The following is a 13,685-nucleotide window of genomic DNA, read 5'->3' on the forward strand; positions in this document are numbered from 1 at the left end:
AGCAAGTGCGACTTGGTAAATTAAAAGAGATAGTCATACCTTAAAACAGTTCTCGTCGGACATCAGCTGCTCAGCTTTGCGCTGGTAGGCTGATTCGGCACTTCCTCTAGAAGCTTGGGTGGACAGGGACCCACCTGTGGCTTTGTTGGCAAACTCGCTAAGGAAAAGATCAGTCACCTGTACACAGATCTCATCGCTTACTATATGCTGGAGCTGTGAAAAAAAAAAAAAAAAAGAAAGAAAGATTAACTGTTAGATGAGATTTTAAAACACTGAAAACGCTTGCTAAAACCTCTACTTAAAACTTAAAACAAAAAAACCCTACCTGTCTCACTATACTCTGGATGAGTTTGTCCATGGTGAAGGCAATGTAGGCATGGATGGTAAACATTTCCCTCAGCTGGTCCTCGTATTGAGATGTCTCCATGTTGCCATCCAGGAGGTTTCGCACCATCTCTAAGAAGGCAGAGTAGTAGTCTTCAACATCGATGTCCACTGTAAAAACAACCAGGGCATTTCTAATGAATCAATCTCCAACTCTAGCATCATAAATAAACAAATTACAGCCTAAAGGCCTTTCCACACTGAGCATGATGAGAAAAAGGGAGGCAAATCGCTGATGAACAGTGCTTTCACACCAGCTTGAAACAATTGTTCACCTTCTGCTAATTCATGCCTGCATGCTAGGTGGCACTGGCCAACAATGCATTTTTCCTCAGATATGCATCTCGTATACATATGATGCTCAATATAAAGCATTAAATTAAGATAAACAAGGTTCTACACCAGAAACAAACTATCTAGAATGCTTATAGCTACAAGAAGGCTACATCCTAAAATATAATAAGTACAATTAGTATCAATCTACACTCGAAAATATATTTGCTTACCTACTTTAAACAATCATTGAGTGCTTTTAATAACTTCCGATTGATCTTTAGTTGATGATACATAGTATGATTCTATAATAAGCAGACACATGCACTCTTTGTATGTTTAATAATGCTACACTGCTAATATTTGTCAAACATCCTTTATTGCTATAAAAAAATACCATGAGCTGCATACAAAACACATACAGAAAATATATTGTCATAATCGTGTCTATTTTCTTTCATATTTTATGTGTAGAAAAATAGTGAACGCGCCCTGAGTTGTAACACTCGTGCACATGGAAGAAAACGGACAGTGCTCTACAGATCACAATTAATGGACAATTAATAGAAATGTTATTCTGTGTAAAGAACACGTGAGAATACATTTGTTTTCTTAAATACCAATGGTAACAAGAACTCAGCATCCACTCTCTTATGCGGGATACCCTTCTTCTGTGTTTGTTTTAGCTGGTTTTCTTAAAAGCGCCACCATTCTCATCCTTTAGTGCAACAGCAGCTACTCCGGTTACGAGCTCAAATCTTATTGTACGGCCCGTGTTTTCGCTTTGCGATACTGAAAAGATTCGTCGGACTGGTGAGAAAAATAAAATACAATTCACAATTTTGGTGAGCGAATGTTTGCAGCCTATGTGGAAGCATGCATAGAAATATATTGCTTTATTACAGCGCGTCATTGTGTCCGAAATTCGTTTTGCTTTATCACATTCAGTGTGAAAAGGCCTGTAGGCCCCGTTTACACTAGTGCGTTTTGTTTTAAAATGCATAACTTCTATGCGTTCTATGGTTATGCCTGTTATTTGAAAATGCTGCAGACCCCGTTTTAGTTTGAAAATTCTGGTGTTGCGTTTCAGTGTAAATAAACCAAAAAAGAGACTTTTGAAAACAAAGGCATGGCTGGCCAGATTCGCTCTGTGTATCCTTGATGACCATGTAATCAATAACATCATTTTTGAATACCTGCTTAAAATCTGAGTGAAATCTGAAACTTACTGGGTTCCTTCAAACGCAGCTGGATGGCCGGGCTGTCGTTCTTCTCTCTTTTCACTCCCAACGTGTTTCTTTCCCACTCTCTCTCTCTGGCATCTTCCTCTATCTGTTTTTCCGCCTGCGCGTAGATCCGTAGCAGTCGGGAGCACAGGATCTGGTGCAGCCGCAGAAAGATGTACCAGTTATTGTTGACATAGAAGAGGTTGTAGGCATCGTCACAATTACTCAGCTTCTGTTGGGTAGCTGCTGTATGGCTGAAGAGGAGCTTAGACTTCGTTGACGTAGTCCCATTGTGCTTTTTAGTCCCGTCTTCATCTGGTTCGGTCTCCTCTTCTTCCTCCTCCTCCACATCAGAAAGCTCGCCGCGTCGGGCGAACAGCATGTCGGGGATGAAATGGTATATAATCTGTTTGATTTTGTACTTGTCCTCTTTGTGGATCCCGGACTGCCTCTTCACATGGTGGATGATGAGAGCAGCCGTGTCTTCCAGGATCTGGCTGTCCTCATACATGATTGTCATGTGAGGACCTGACGGAGGGGCAGCGTTGTCTTCTGAAGCCTGCTCTTGCCGCTAAGTGGATGAAAAGGCCATTATGTGCAGCCAGACAACACTTAAAATATTTAAAATTTTTTGATTGAAAACATACATTTGCAACGTTTCATACCTCATCATAAAGAGTCTCGATTTCATTGAGCAGCATTTTGGAGCGAAACACCTTTGTGTCATTCTGTTTGAAGTTAATACCTTGGTGATCTAAAGACTTCAGGTAATACTTCTCATTCTGTTCCCTCCAGATCTTATTGAAGCCACGCTGTGCCTCTCGCCACTCTTCTTCTTTAGTTTTCAGCCTAAGACGACAAACATAATGAATTCTCTGAGCAAAACCTGAAATGAAAAGAACTGTTTAAGACCGAGCTCTCTCTATACGAAAAAAAAAAAAAAAGTATCTGAGATGATTAGAAAACACAATGATGCTACTGGATAGCAATAATATGGTAATTACTTTGGTACTTGGACTGCATCGTGGAATGTCTGAGCAGCGTGAAATGATTTTCCAACAAACGACAACAAAACTCTGACGTAATCTGATGTGGCCATGAACCGTTTCCATGACGATCAAAGTCAAAGTCACCTTTATTTATATAGCGCTTTAAACAAAATACATTGCGTCAAAGCAACTGAACAACATTCATTAGGAAAACAGTGTCAATAATGAAAAAATGATAGTTAAAGGCAGTTCATTATTGAATTCAGTTATGTCATCTCTGTTCAATTAAATAGTGTCTGTGCATTTATTTGCAATCAAGTCAACGATATCGCTGTAGATGAAGTGTCCCCAACTAAGCAAGCCAGAGGCGACAGCGGCAAGGAACCGAAACTCCATCGGTGACAGAATGGAGAAAAAAACCTTGGGAGAAACCAGGCTCAGTTGGGGGGCCAGTTCTCCTCTGACCAGACGAAACCAGTAGTTCAATTCAACGATGAACATTTTTCACTCAAAGCGAGCTTCAATCACGCTTTCATTTTATTTGGCGTCTTTCAGGCGAAAAAATGACACGCAAAGACATTAATAACAGTAAACTTTTGATTTTGGCGACAGGATCATTAATTTCTTCCCCAGTCAGACTTCCCTGGTGTTACACCATCTACACCGGACGAGAGAGGCAAAATACAATGAAGTTATATTGATTGTAATCATTGATGCGGTCTACAGTGGATGTGGCACAATGCGACAACTGTTGCGACTGATGTAGACACGGTGTTACATGACTCTCTTTGACTAAAAGTTTGTTGCTGTTTGTTGGGGCACTGTGAACTCAAATAAATTCCAAATCCAACTTGAGCTAACTTGAGACAACTTGTTTGTTGGTGTTTGACTGTGTGGTGTGAATTGGCCTTAACAGCATTCATATATATATATATATATATATATTTTAAAGTCTCTAGTTTTACTGTGTTCAGAAACTAAAATATTTTTGTAGCTATTAGTTCTTCCTTCAAATAAAGTCAGGATATCTGCAGGCTTAAAATCAAATGCAAAACTTTTTAAAGGCTTTTTAATAAAATGAATACCATATGAGCAGGTAGGACAATATTTATGGTAACATAGGAACTGAAAAAAATTAACATAAGCATGATTTCCAGTTCAGATATATAGGCTTTAACAAAAAAAAAGTTTTATAAAATGATGAACTTTACAATTCAGCATTTATTATTATTTTCATTTTTTTAAAGGGATGTCAAAAGTATCAATTACATTAATTTAAACAATTATTAATCTTCATATTAATCAAATAGTAGTCATATTAACCTAACATATAAATACATCGCTAAAGCCGCATTTCCACCGCAGGAACTTTACCCAGGAACTAGGGACATTGGACTGGTACTCGGTGTGTTTCCACTGCAGGAACCAGGAACTAAAAGTTCCAAGTAAAAAAAATGCCCCTCAGAAAGTCCCTGCTGGCGAGGTAGTACTTTTTCAAAGTTACGGAACTTTCGGGGGTAGGACTTGGGCGCTAAACATGCTGATTGGTTGAGTTCACGCAGCATTGTGATTTCAAACACCATTTATTCGGATCATTTTCAAAATATTAATGTTACTGTGTCATGAAATGTAATTTTAAAATGTAGTTTAAAACTCAAATCTGTGGTTTATTTATAAAGACAGCGCCTATTTAAAAATGTTTCTCGCTGATTTAGGAGACGGTGAGCTCCACCCGATAAGCGGGAGCTCAGTGCTCATGTATCCGCTGAGAGCAGCCTCACCTCGGCTAGACCTTCTGATATGTGCCGCTGGCTCTGATGTCTCTTTAGTGGTTAAACATAAAATTTGTTTTGGGTAAATCTAACAGGTAATCTTTGGTCTGTATTCAATTTATCTATATGTTAAAGGGTTAGTTCACCCAATTTGCTAAATTATGTCATTAATAACTTACCCTCATGTTGTTCCAAACCCATAAGACCTCCGTTTATTTTTTGAACACAGTTTAAGATATTTTAGATTTAGCCCGAGAGCTCTTAGTCCCTCCATTGAAGCTGTGTGTACAGTATACTGTCCATGTCCAGAAAGGTAAGAAAAACATAATCAAAGTAGTCCATGTGACATCAGAGGGTCAGTTAGAATTTTTTGAAGCATCGAAAATACATTTTGGTCCAAAAATAGCAAAAACTACGACTTTATTCAGCATTGTCTTCTCTTCCATGTCTGTTGTAAGACTGTTCAAAACAAAGCAGTTTGTCATATCCGGTTCGCGAACGAATCATTCGATTGAACTGTCTTACAACAGACATGGAAGAGAAGACAATGCTGAATAAAGTCGTAGTTTTTGCTATTTTTGGACCAAAATGTATTTTCGATGCTTCAAAAAATTCTAACTGACCCTCTGATGTCACATGGACTACTTTGATGATGTTTTTCTTACCTTTCTGGACATGGACAGTATACTGTACACACAGCTTCAATGGAGGGACTGAGAGCTCTCGGACTTAATCTAAAATATCTTAAACTGTGTTCCGAAGATAAATGGAGGTCTTACTGGTTTGGAACGACATGAGGGTGAGTGATTAATGACAATTTTCATTTTTGGGTGAACTATCCCTTTAAAATGAAAATAAAAAAGGCAAAATGATATAATATTCCATTTCATTGTAATGGCTATTATTATGTTTAAATGAAAATGAAAGGAGGCAGTGGTATTTGATATCCTATTTAATTTTATTGTAAATATACAGTGAGGAAAATTGCAGTAGCCAAGGCGAGCTGACTGATGTTATCAAGTAGGCTGCCGTTTGCAGAATTACCGGATTTACGTTGTCGTGGACATAACACTCCCGAGTCGAATGCGCAAAGTCTGAACTACCGAGGATGCAAGTCCAAAATCAGCGTACTCTGTATCGAGAAACGTGTGCAGACCTACATCACCAGACTATTTGCCTAATCTTCCCGGTACTTTAGACTGAAGTGGAATCACAGAAAGCAACAGGTCTGGGGGGAAAAAGTTCCTGGGGAAAAAAAGGTCCTGGTACAAATGTTCCGGGTAATTTCGGTGGAAATGCGGAATTAGTATCTAAATGGTTTAGATTTGTATAATGCATTCGCTTCTTGGCTGACTGAAAATGCACATTTATTCTCTGTGGGTCCTTAAAAATTTAAGACCTCTTAAAATCATAATTAAGACTTTCTTGTACCATTTAAGACTTTATGTTGCGAAACTACAGAAGCCATGAAAGTGAACCTGGAGAAGTTTGAGGTTTAAAAATTGCATTAGGCCAAATCAAAATTTTTATTTTTATTTGAAAAACAGTGCAGCCCTATATGCTTTTGAATGATTTCCATAATCATGTACTATATGATATTTAAATTGTACTATAAAGAAAAAAAAGTTTTAAAAACTTTCTAATCTGTCCTCTTTCAAAGAAAGAGCCTTTTCTCCCCACAGTGCATGACATTTTTATAGTTTTATGAATTTGCTAGGAAGGAGTCACCTTCAGACATTAACATTTATGCTGACCTTTTGAGTACAATTGGTACAGAGACAGCAGGGTTCGTCTTAAGCCCATCTATGATGTCTGGAGCTTTATCACCATATATCCTCTGAATAGCTTTACGATGGATGACCTCAGAGGAGCCTCCGATGGTGTTGTCCAGCCGGAACTTGGCCTGTTCCTCAGCCGTCATGCGCGAGAGCCTCTTTTGAACAGCCTCCAGAACTCGGATGGTGGCGAGGTTTGTCTCCAGAACCACATCAAGCTGCACGACACATGACACTGAAATGAATATTCTATTACACTGAAGACAATGAAGCTTTGGTAAACTGAAATAATATAAACATGTGATATCACTTTTTCTGCTTACCTCAAATCGCTCATCTTCACATCTATATATATGCTCTTCATACTGGGTCTTTTTGGAGCTGACAAAGGTTGAGTCCTCAGACCAGGATGGAAATGACACCCATGTATCATTCAACACCTGAAAATTATTCAACATTAGCTGAAATAATCAAACCCTTAGCAAATGGATACCCCATAGTACCAGTATACCATCAACCAACACCAGCTGCAAAATCTTTAGCTTTTGAGTGTTAAGCCTGCAAAAAATAATAAATTAAAGTTGTACTAGGTGTGAAAGGATGGTGAACTCACCTCTTTGCACAATGGAGTCCTGCCTGTACATCGAGGCTGCTGGAAGCTTTTGGGAAGGGCTCTGTAACTGGAGCCCAATCTTTTGCAGGATGCATAATCAATTTCCATTGCAATGCCTTCAGTGGCTCGCTCTTTGGGAAAGCTTTCAATAAGGGCACACTCTCTGTAGCCGAGGAAGTTCTTGAACCATGTAAAAAGCTCAGGGAATTTCCTGATAATAATAACAAAAATGTCAGAACTAATTTAACTAATAGTTTTATTGAGTTCCGATTTATAATTAATGAAATGAAATAATGGCTGCATAAAAGCCTTTAAATCAGACTGAAAGTATGTCAATATGAAATTCAGTTGAATTCTACTCACCCCAAAAATGGTAAGACCAGCTGCACAAGTTCAGCCCGTGAGATCACTTCTTGATTGAAGATGACCAAACAGCGCAAGAAATTGTCGTAAGCCTCTGAACTCCGCAGAGCTTTCCGCACCTGAGAAGGGAACACAGTGTACAAGCCACATAACTCACTGTAATCCTTGTAATATTTACTGTACCAACTTAATTCGCATATTTTTGCATTCCACTGCATTACTGCAAGACCATAGTAAAAGCAATCACCTTTTCAAAAAAGAGAGATTCAGCACCAATTCCAAGTTTACTGGCTTCAGCCATCGAATGGTCTTTTACCATAAATTTTTGCTTTTTCTGTTGAAGAGTTAAAAGAGGATGAATAATGCTGGTTGATAATACAATGTAAACAAACAAACAAAAAAAAACAGCAATTTTCAATGTTTTAATTTTACGTTTTACTCAAAATTACCTTAACAGGGGGCGTAGTGGGCAGCCCTGGGTGTCTACGAATTGGACAGCCATTCTGATTAAACCTCTGCTTATTGTTCAGTTGAGGTCTCTTTACGGTCACCCCATGATCAATACGAACAGATTCAGCCTTCTCAGCTGTAGTCTTACTCAATAACTGAGGATAAGAGAAAAACACCAAGTGAGATATTATAGATATAATAATATAGATATTATTACCACAGATCTCAACAGGCCAGATCTCAAAACCTACCACTGAACTGTTAGCATCTGGCAGGAACTGGCCGAATTCTGAAAGAAGGTCCTCTTGGCTCTTGAAGAGCTGGGCCACCTGAGCATAGACCTGCTGCTCTGTGAGAGTGGGTGTGTAGTTTCCCCCTGCCTCCTTAGTATTGCGCTGCTCCTTCTATACAACAAACAAAGCACGAGTTTACAATAAGCATGCAGCATAAAGGCCTGTAAACACAGACCACTAGGGATGCACCGGATGTTCGATAACAGAAATAAGAGAAAGACGAGATCAAATAGACGTGCACACTAATGCAGCAAACATGTCAGCAGTGTGGAGGCATTTATAACTGTCGGAGGAAGACGCAAAAATCATTACAGGCACTGACAGCGAGAGACTGTTTAGTGCCGTATCTCATGTCATTGATTACTGTAAGATGATTGAAATCACGAAACGTCCTTATACAAATGAGTAAATACACGCATGTATTGCATCTTTTCTGGCAGCGCGCCACAAGCTCGAAGTGATATCTGCCTGTAAGTCAGGGTTCAAAGTCCAAAGAAAAATTGCCCTGAAACAGTGATACTCCTCAGTTGCTCAGTAACCTTTTATGAAGTCATCTGACTGTGTGATATGTGTGACAAACATTATTAATAAATCTGCTGTTGACCACAAAAAGCAGTCTTCTTTAATAAAATAAAATGAATAAATTGAAGTTCTTTTTTTTTTTTGATTTCAAGTTAAACTGTGCTTTGTTGGTATGATGTCTGCTAGAATGTTAAAAAAAATTCAGAATTAAAGGTGCACTAAGCAATATTTGAAAAACGCTTTTAAAAATCACAGACCGAGTCCCAAATCACAATTGTAGACAATCAGCAGTAAGGGGACGTGTCTTGTAATGAAAGAGAAGAAGAGAGCACAGGACGGATATTAGCAGATCAACTATAGATGGAGAGAGATGGCAGGTAAACAAAAAGAGGAATATATCTGAGGAACAAAATATTAAAAAGAAGGTTTATGATCAGGTGGTAAGTGGTAGGTAGAGGTAAAAAAAAATGTTGGTGCATCCCTACACACTAGTGTTTAAAAATTTGAAGTTGGTAGGATTTATTAAAAAGTTTTGAACAAAAATACAGAAAAAAAAAAAAAGTACTGTGTTATTAGTCTTGCTGACCCAAACTTTTGATAGCGTACTTGGGTGAGTAAAAAGGTTGGTTGTATTACACAGCGGTACAGAGCATTCTGACATACAGATATTGTCCTCTGTGCCTCAGCTCTCACCTGGTATGTGTGCAGAATTTCCAAGAAGGATTTGTAGACCTCTGGCTGGTTCTGAAAACGGTTCTTGATTTTGTTCACGTAGTTGATAGCGTGGTTGAACTCTACAGGCTGGTTGTTCTGCAGCGGGGTTGAACCGGCAGTGCTGCTGCTGATGGGAGTGTGGGACTGGACCGAAGGCGAGCGCGGGGAGGCATATGAAGGAATGGACGGATTAGGCTGGCTCGTTGGGGTAAGTGCAGGAGACTGCACTGGCTGTGGAAAATAAAATGAATTTAAACAACTTTGCAAATGTACAAGGGTAAATATGTACAGAGGGTAAAACATCTCAGTTTTACCTTGCTGATCTTGGCAGGGGTTGGCTGGCTAGGGATGACCAAGGCTGCAGTGCTGGTGGGAGCCGCTGTTTGAGTCTGGTGCTGTGCTGGCTGGGTTATGGGAAGGTTTTGAACAGAGATACCATGCGGGGTGATGTGGTGGATCTGGCCGGGAGTGGTCACATTAACCAGATCATTGGTCTGAACCTCAATCTTGTAGCCAGGAGGCAGGAAGGTGTTGAAGCCCATGATGAGGTCTGGATGGCCCTTGAAGAGCTGGGAGACTCTGCTGATCACACCTGGTGTATCAATGCTGACAACACAGGAGCAGTACATTTATGGTATTTGATTTGCAGTATCCTTGAGTTTAAGAACACAATCATAAAAGTGCTTGCAAGAAAAGCACTCTATGGATATTCCTTTCTCCTAAATTCTTAACACCAAGAATTAAAGATCTGCAATTAAAAACACCTCATTAAAACATTTGTAATCATATCATTATTTAATTTTAACATGATAATAAAGTTATGTTTTTGTATACTTTATACTGTAGAAATGTAATGCTGAAAATTACAAAATCTCCCATTTACTAAGTATAGCATATCAGACCCGAACCAGACAAATTAAAGAGTCGATCAGGAGCATTGAAACATGAGGAGCCGAATTCCTCAGAAAATGACAGGATGTTGTAAATCAATTCCTAGTGCCACAAGTCAGAAGCAAGATAACCAACCAACTCTTTCACAGAACAGCTTTCAACATTAACACCGTTAGAACAATTATTAACAAATTCAATTCGGAGAAGAGATTGTCAAATTTGGGGCAAGTAATCAAGATTGGTGGTCAAAGAGTTGCACAGCCGACCATCACATGTAAACCCATGAGAGTAAACAAGATCCTTGGATTGGCTTCCCCCCACCTAGCAGAACCAGACTGAAATTCCTAAGCGGACCTTTTAACCTCTGGTCTCCACAGAACATACTTATGTCAGAGAATGGCACAGGAACTGTCTTTTATAGATGTACCAAAATGAACTCAAAAGGACTTCTAAAGGAATATCAGTCCATTGCTTAACTCCATATCATTAATGAAACCCACACATTTGACTATCATGTTTTTAATCACTTATTGTGTATGCCTTTTTTATAACTATTGAATAGTTTATGGATTCATATTCATGTTTAGTATGTGTGACGAGTGGGGCGGGGCCGAGGGACATGGGAGCGAGGCCGGGGGAGTGATTGGAGATGAACTACACCTGTTCGTCCCACCGGTCTCGAGGCCCATGGAGGAGATGGAAGGATATAAAACTGGAGCGACGACAGTGAAGGACGAGAGAGGACCAGGCCTGGGCTTTTAGTTGTGTTTTGGGTTTTATTTGCGCGCACCAGTCGTCCGTGAGGGGCTGGTGCGCTGGTTTTGTGTTTATTTTGCTTTATTAAAATGTTGTTGATTGTCCGCCGGTTCCCGCCTCCTTCTTCCGGATGAATATGAAGGTTTTATCGTTACAGTATGTATGTGTTTCAAGTATGTAGTATGTATGTGTTTCTGTGTATGTACTGCTTGCTTGAAATGTTTCTGACCATCAGTTATTTGTAAAATGTATCATATTCTTGTTATAGAAATCATGTCAAAAATAATACCCTGCAAGAGCGGGAAAATTCGGACCACATGCTTGATAGGATAACATATGATTTATGATTCCCCAAGCAAAGACAATATCTAATTGGTCAAGACAACATTTGAGGTGTGGCCAAAAGGCCAGTTTAAATGCTCAGGACACCATCAAATTTGGCTTTTAGCTTTAAGCTTGCGTTTAGCTTTTGCTATCAGTCATGCCGGCTTTTAGCCTGCTTTTAGCTTTTGCTTTTAGTCATCACTTTAAGCATTCTTTGAGCACGGTGCCAGCGTGCATCGGCCTGCACGCCTGCTGCTACTTAGCTACGATGAGTAGAAACACCACCTAGTCTCATCAAACTTTACTTCTGTTCTTTTACTTTAGTTTCTTTTCTTTTCCGTTGAGAGTTTCGTGTTCTGAGTTAAGTTTTGTAACTCTGTGTCTCCCAGTCTGACCTCGAGTGCCCGTTCAACTTCAACCAGCCCACAACGCCGCATCGTCAGATGACGCCCAACCACGGGCTTCCCAAGACGTCACTTCAACGACTACTGAACTTCCAGCCAATCAGCAACCTCGGGAAACCCCCCTTTCAATGACATCAATGGGAACCCTGTTACACAGGCGACGCAAGTACCTCCAGACTCTGATCTGTACTGGTGTATCTAATATAATTTTAACCTCATTGAGGAACTCAATGCGAGGGTTAATTAAGTGATTGATGGCTGTTCATGTCTATGCAATTTCACATATTGCTGTAAACTTGGGATTCCACATTTCCATTCTCTTAAACTCATCTTTCCCTAACTTTCGATCTTCCTGCAACTTGTGTGAATGTGTGAGTGCGTGTGCTTATGTGTTAGTTTATATGTCTTAGATTGATCTAATAAAGCCTTATACATATTGAAAAGAGTATCTTGTGTTTTCTGCTTACAAGTTAATGTCTTAAACTGCCGATCTTGTTACTGTGCTAATTAATAGTGTTTTCACTATACTTTTGATATTAAAATCCAGTGCAGATTTGATGTTAAACGGCTTGTTCAGTGAATCGCAGGGCGTCTCAGTGATCAGCCGTGAAACAGTGATTCTGTTCAAATTCCTTTTAAAATCTTAAATTATTCCCTTTGAGCTAAATTGACCCGTTTCCCTTACACTAAGACAGAATGATTACTGGCCACTCAAAACTAACCAACAGCAGTGAAGGAATGGCGATTTGTGACTCTCTTACATCTATGTGCATATTGAATAGATTTTCTAGGATCTATTTTAGGGCCCTATGAAATGTTTTTTTTTTTCTTTTTTCTAAATTCTGATTTATTTATTTTTAAATCCTGTTGTTGTTGTTTTTTCATTTACACTTTTCTGGACTCCTCTTTAATGTTTAAATAAAATATATTTAAATAAAAATCAATAAACGTATACAATTTAACAAATTTATTTAAAGTTCGTAAAAATGTAAAATGCCATAGAAAGTGAAAGTCGTGAAATTTGCCCAAGGATTTGTCCATAGAAAGAAAGGGTCTGTTTTTACCTTATTTGGAAGGGTCATGAATAATAATGTTCAACTCTGCTCTGATTGGATGTTTCACCGTGCGGCTCAGTGTTGAGCTCTGCTCTGATTTACAATAGTTTTACTCAAATGAAACAGCAAAATGCTCATCAAGTGACTCCCAGAGCACTTCTGCGGATGGTGTTCATGTATTTATGTCCTCATTTGGTGAGATGGCAGACAATGAAAACACCCAAGGGCCGGTTGCACCAGCAGGATATACACCCTGTAGTAACACTAGGCTGGATGTAAAATCTCCTTTAAGTTGTGCGTAGAATTAATACCTGTTGCACAATCTATGCGTAGTACTACATCTCAGACTAAATCTTATGTCTAGTTAAAGGTAGGTGTAAAGTGAAAAGTCAATGTTTGCTCATGCATTATTAGTTTTTAGGATTCATGTATGTTAATTATTACTTCAAACGTGAATTGTAGTAACGTTTATGGTCTTTTCAGGCAGGATATGCGATATCAATAGACACACACACACACACACACATGCATGTAAATATTTATGAGAGATGTTTTATGTGTATGTATTAAATATATTTATACAGTCGTGGCCAAAAAAAGTTTTGAGAATTACATAAATATTGGAAATTGGAAAAGTTGCTGCTTAAGTTTTTATAATAGCAATTTGCATATACTCCAGAATGTTATGAAGAGTGATCGGATGAATCGCATAGTCCTTCTTTGCCATGAAAATTAACTTAATCCCAAAAAAACCTTTCCACTGCATTTCATTGCTGTCATTAAAGGACCTGCTGAGATCATTTCAGTAATCATCTTGTTAACTCAGGTGAGAATGTTGATGAGCACAAGGCTGGAGATCATTATGTCAGGCTGATTGGGTT

At 38.9% G+C, this 13,685-nt stretch overlaps 1 protein-coding gene across 1 annotated transcript in view; it reads right to left on the reverse strand.

Moving 5' to 3' along the window:
- sin3ab (SIN3 transcription regulator family member Ab) overlaps positions 1 to 13,685 on the reverse strand; it is a 50,980-nt gene that overhangs the window by 14,028 nt on the left and 23,267 nt on the right. The window contains exons 5-17 of the mRNA XM_059534413.1: positions 9,689 to 9,980; positions 9,354 to 9,605; positions 8,097 to 8,249; positions 7,845 to 8,000; positions 7,643 to 7,729; positions 7,396 to 7,514; positions 7,033 to 7,243; positions 6,743 to 6,859; positions 6,399 to 6,637; positions 2,549 to 2,732; positions 1,887 to 2,454; positions 326 to 495; positions 40 to 213 (exon numbers count right to left, since the gene is read on the reverse strand). Coding sequence (XP_059390396.1) covers positions 40 to 213; positions 326 to 495; positions 1,887 to 2,454; positions 2,549 to 2,732; positions 6,399 to 6,637; positions 6,743 to 6,859; positions 7,033 to 7,243; positions 7,396 to 7,514; positions 7,643 to 7,729; positions 7,845 to 8,000; positions 8,097 to 8,249; positions 9,354 to 9,605; positions 9,689 to 9,980 — 2,722 coding nt within the window. The remainder of the gene's footprint in view (positions 1 to 39; positions 214 to 325; positions 496 to 1,886; positions 2,455 to 2,548; positions 2,733 to 6,398; positions 6,638 to 6,742; positions 6,860 to 7,032; positions 7,244 to 7,395; positions 7,515 to 7,642; positions 7,730 to 7,844; positions 8,001 to 8,096; positions 8,250 to 9,353; positions 9,606 to 9,688; positions 9,981 to 13,685) is intronic.

Source organism: Carassius carassius, chromosome 3, assembly GCF_963082965.1.
Source record: "Carassius carassius chromosome 3, fCarCar2.1, whole genome shotgun sequence".
Classification (NCBI taxonomy): Eukaryota; Metazoa; Chordata; class Actinopteri; order Cypriniformes; family Cyprinidae; genus Carassius; species Carassius carassius.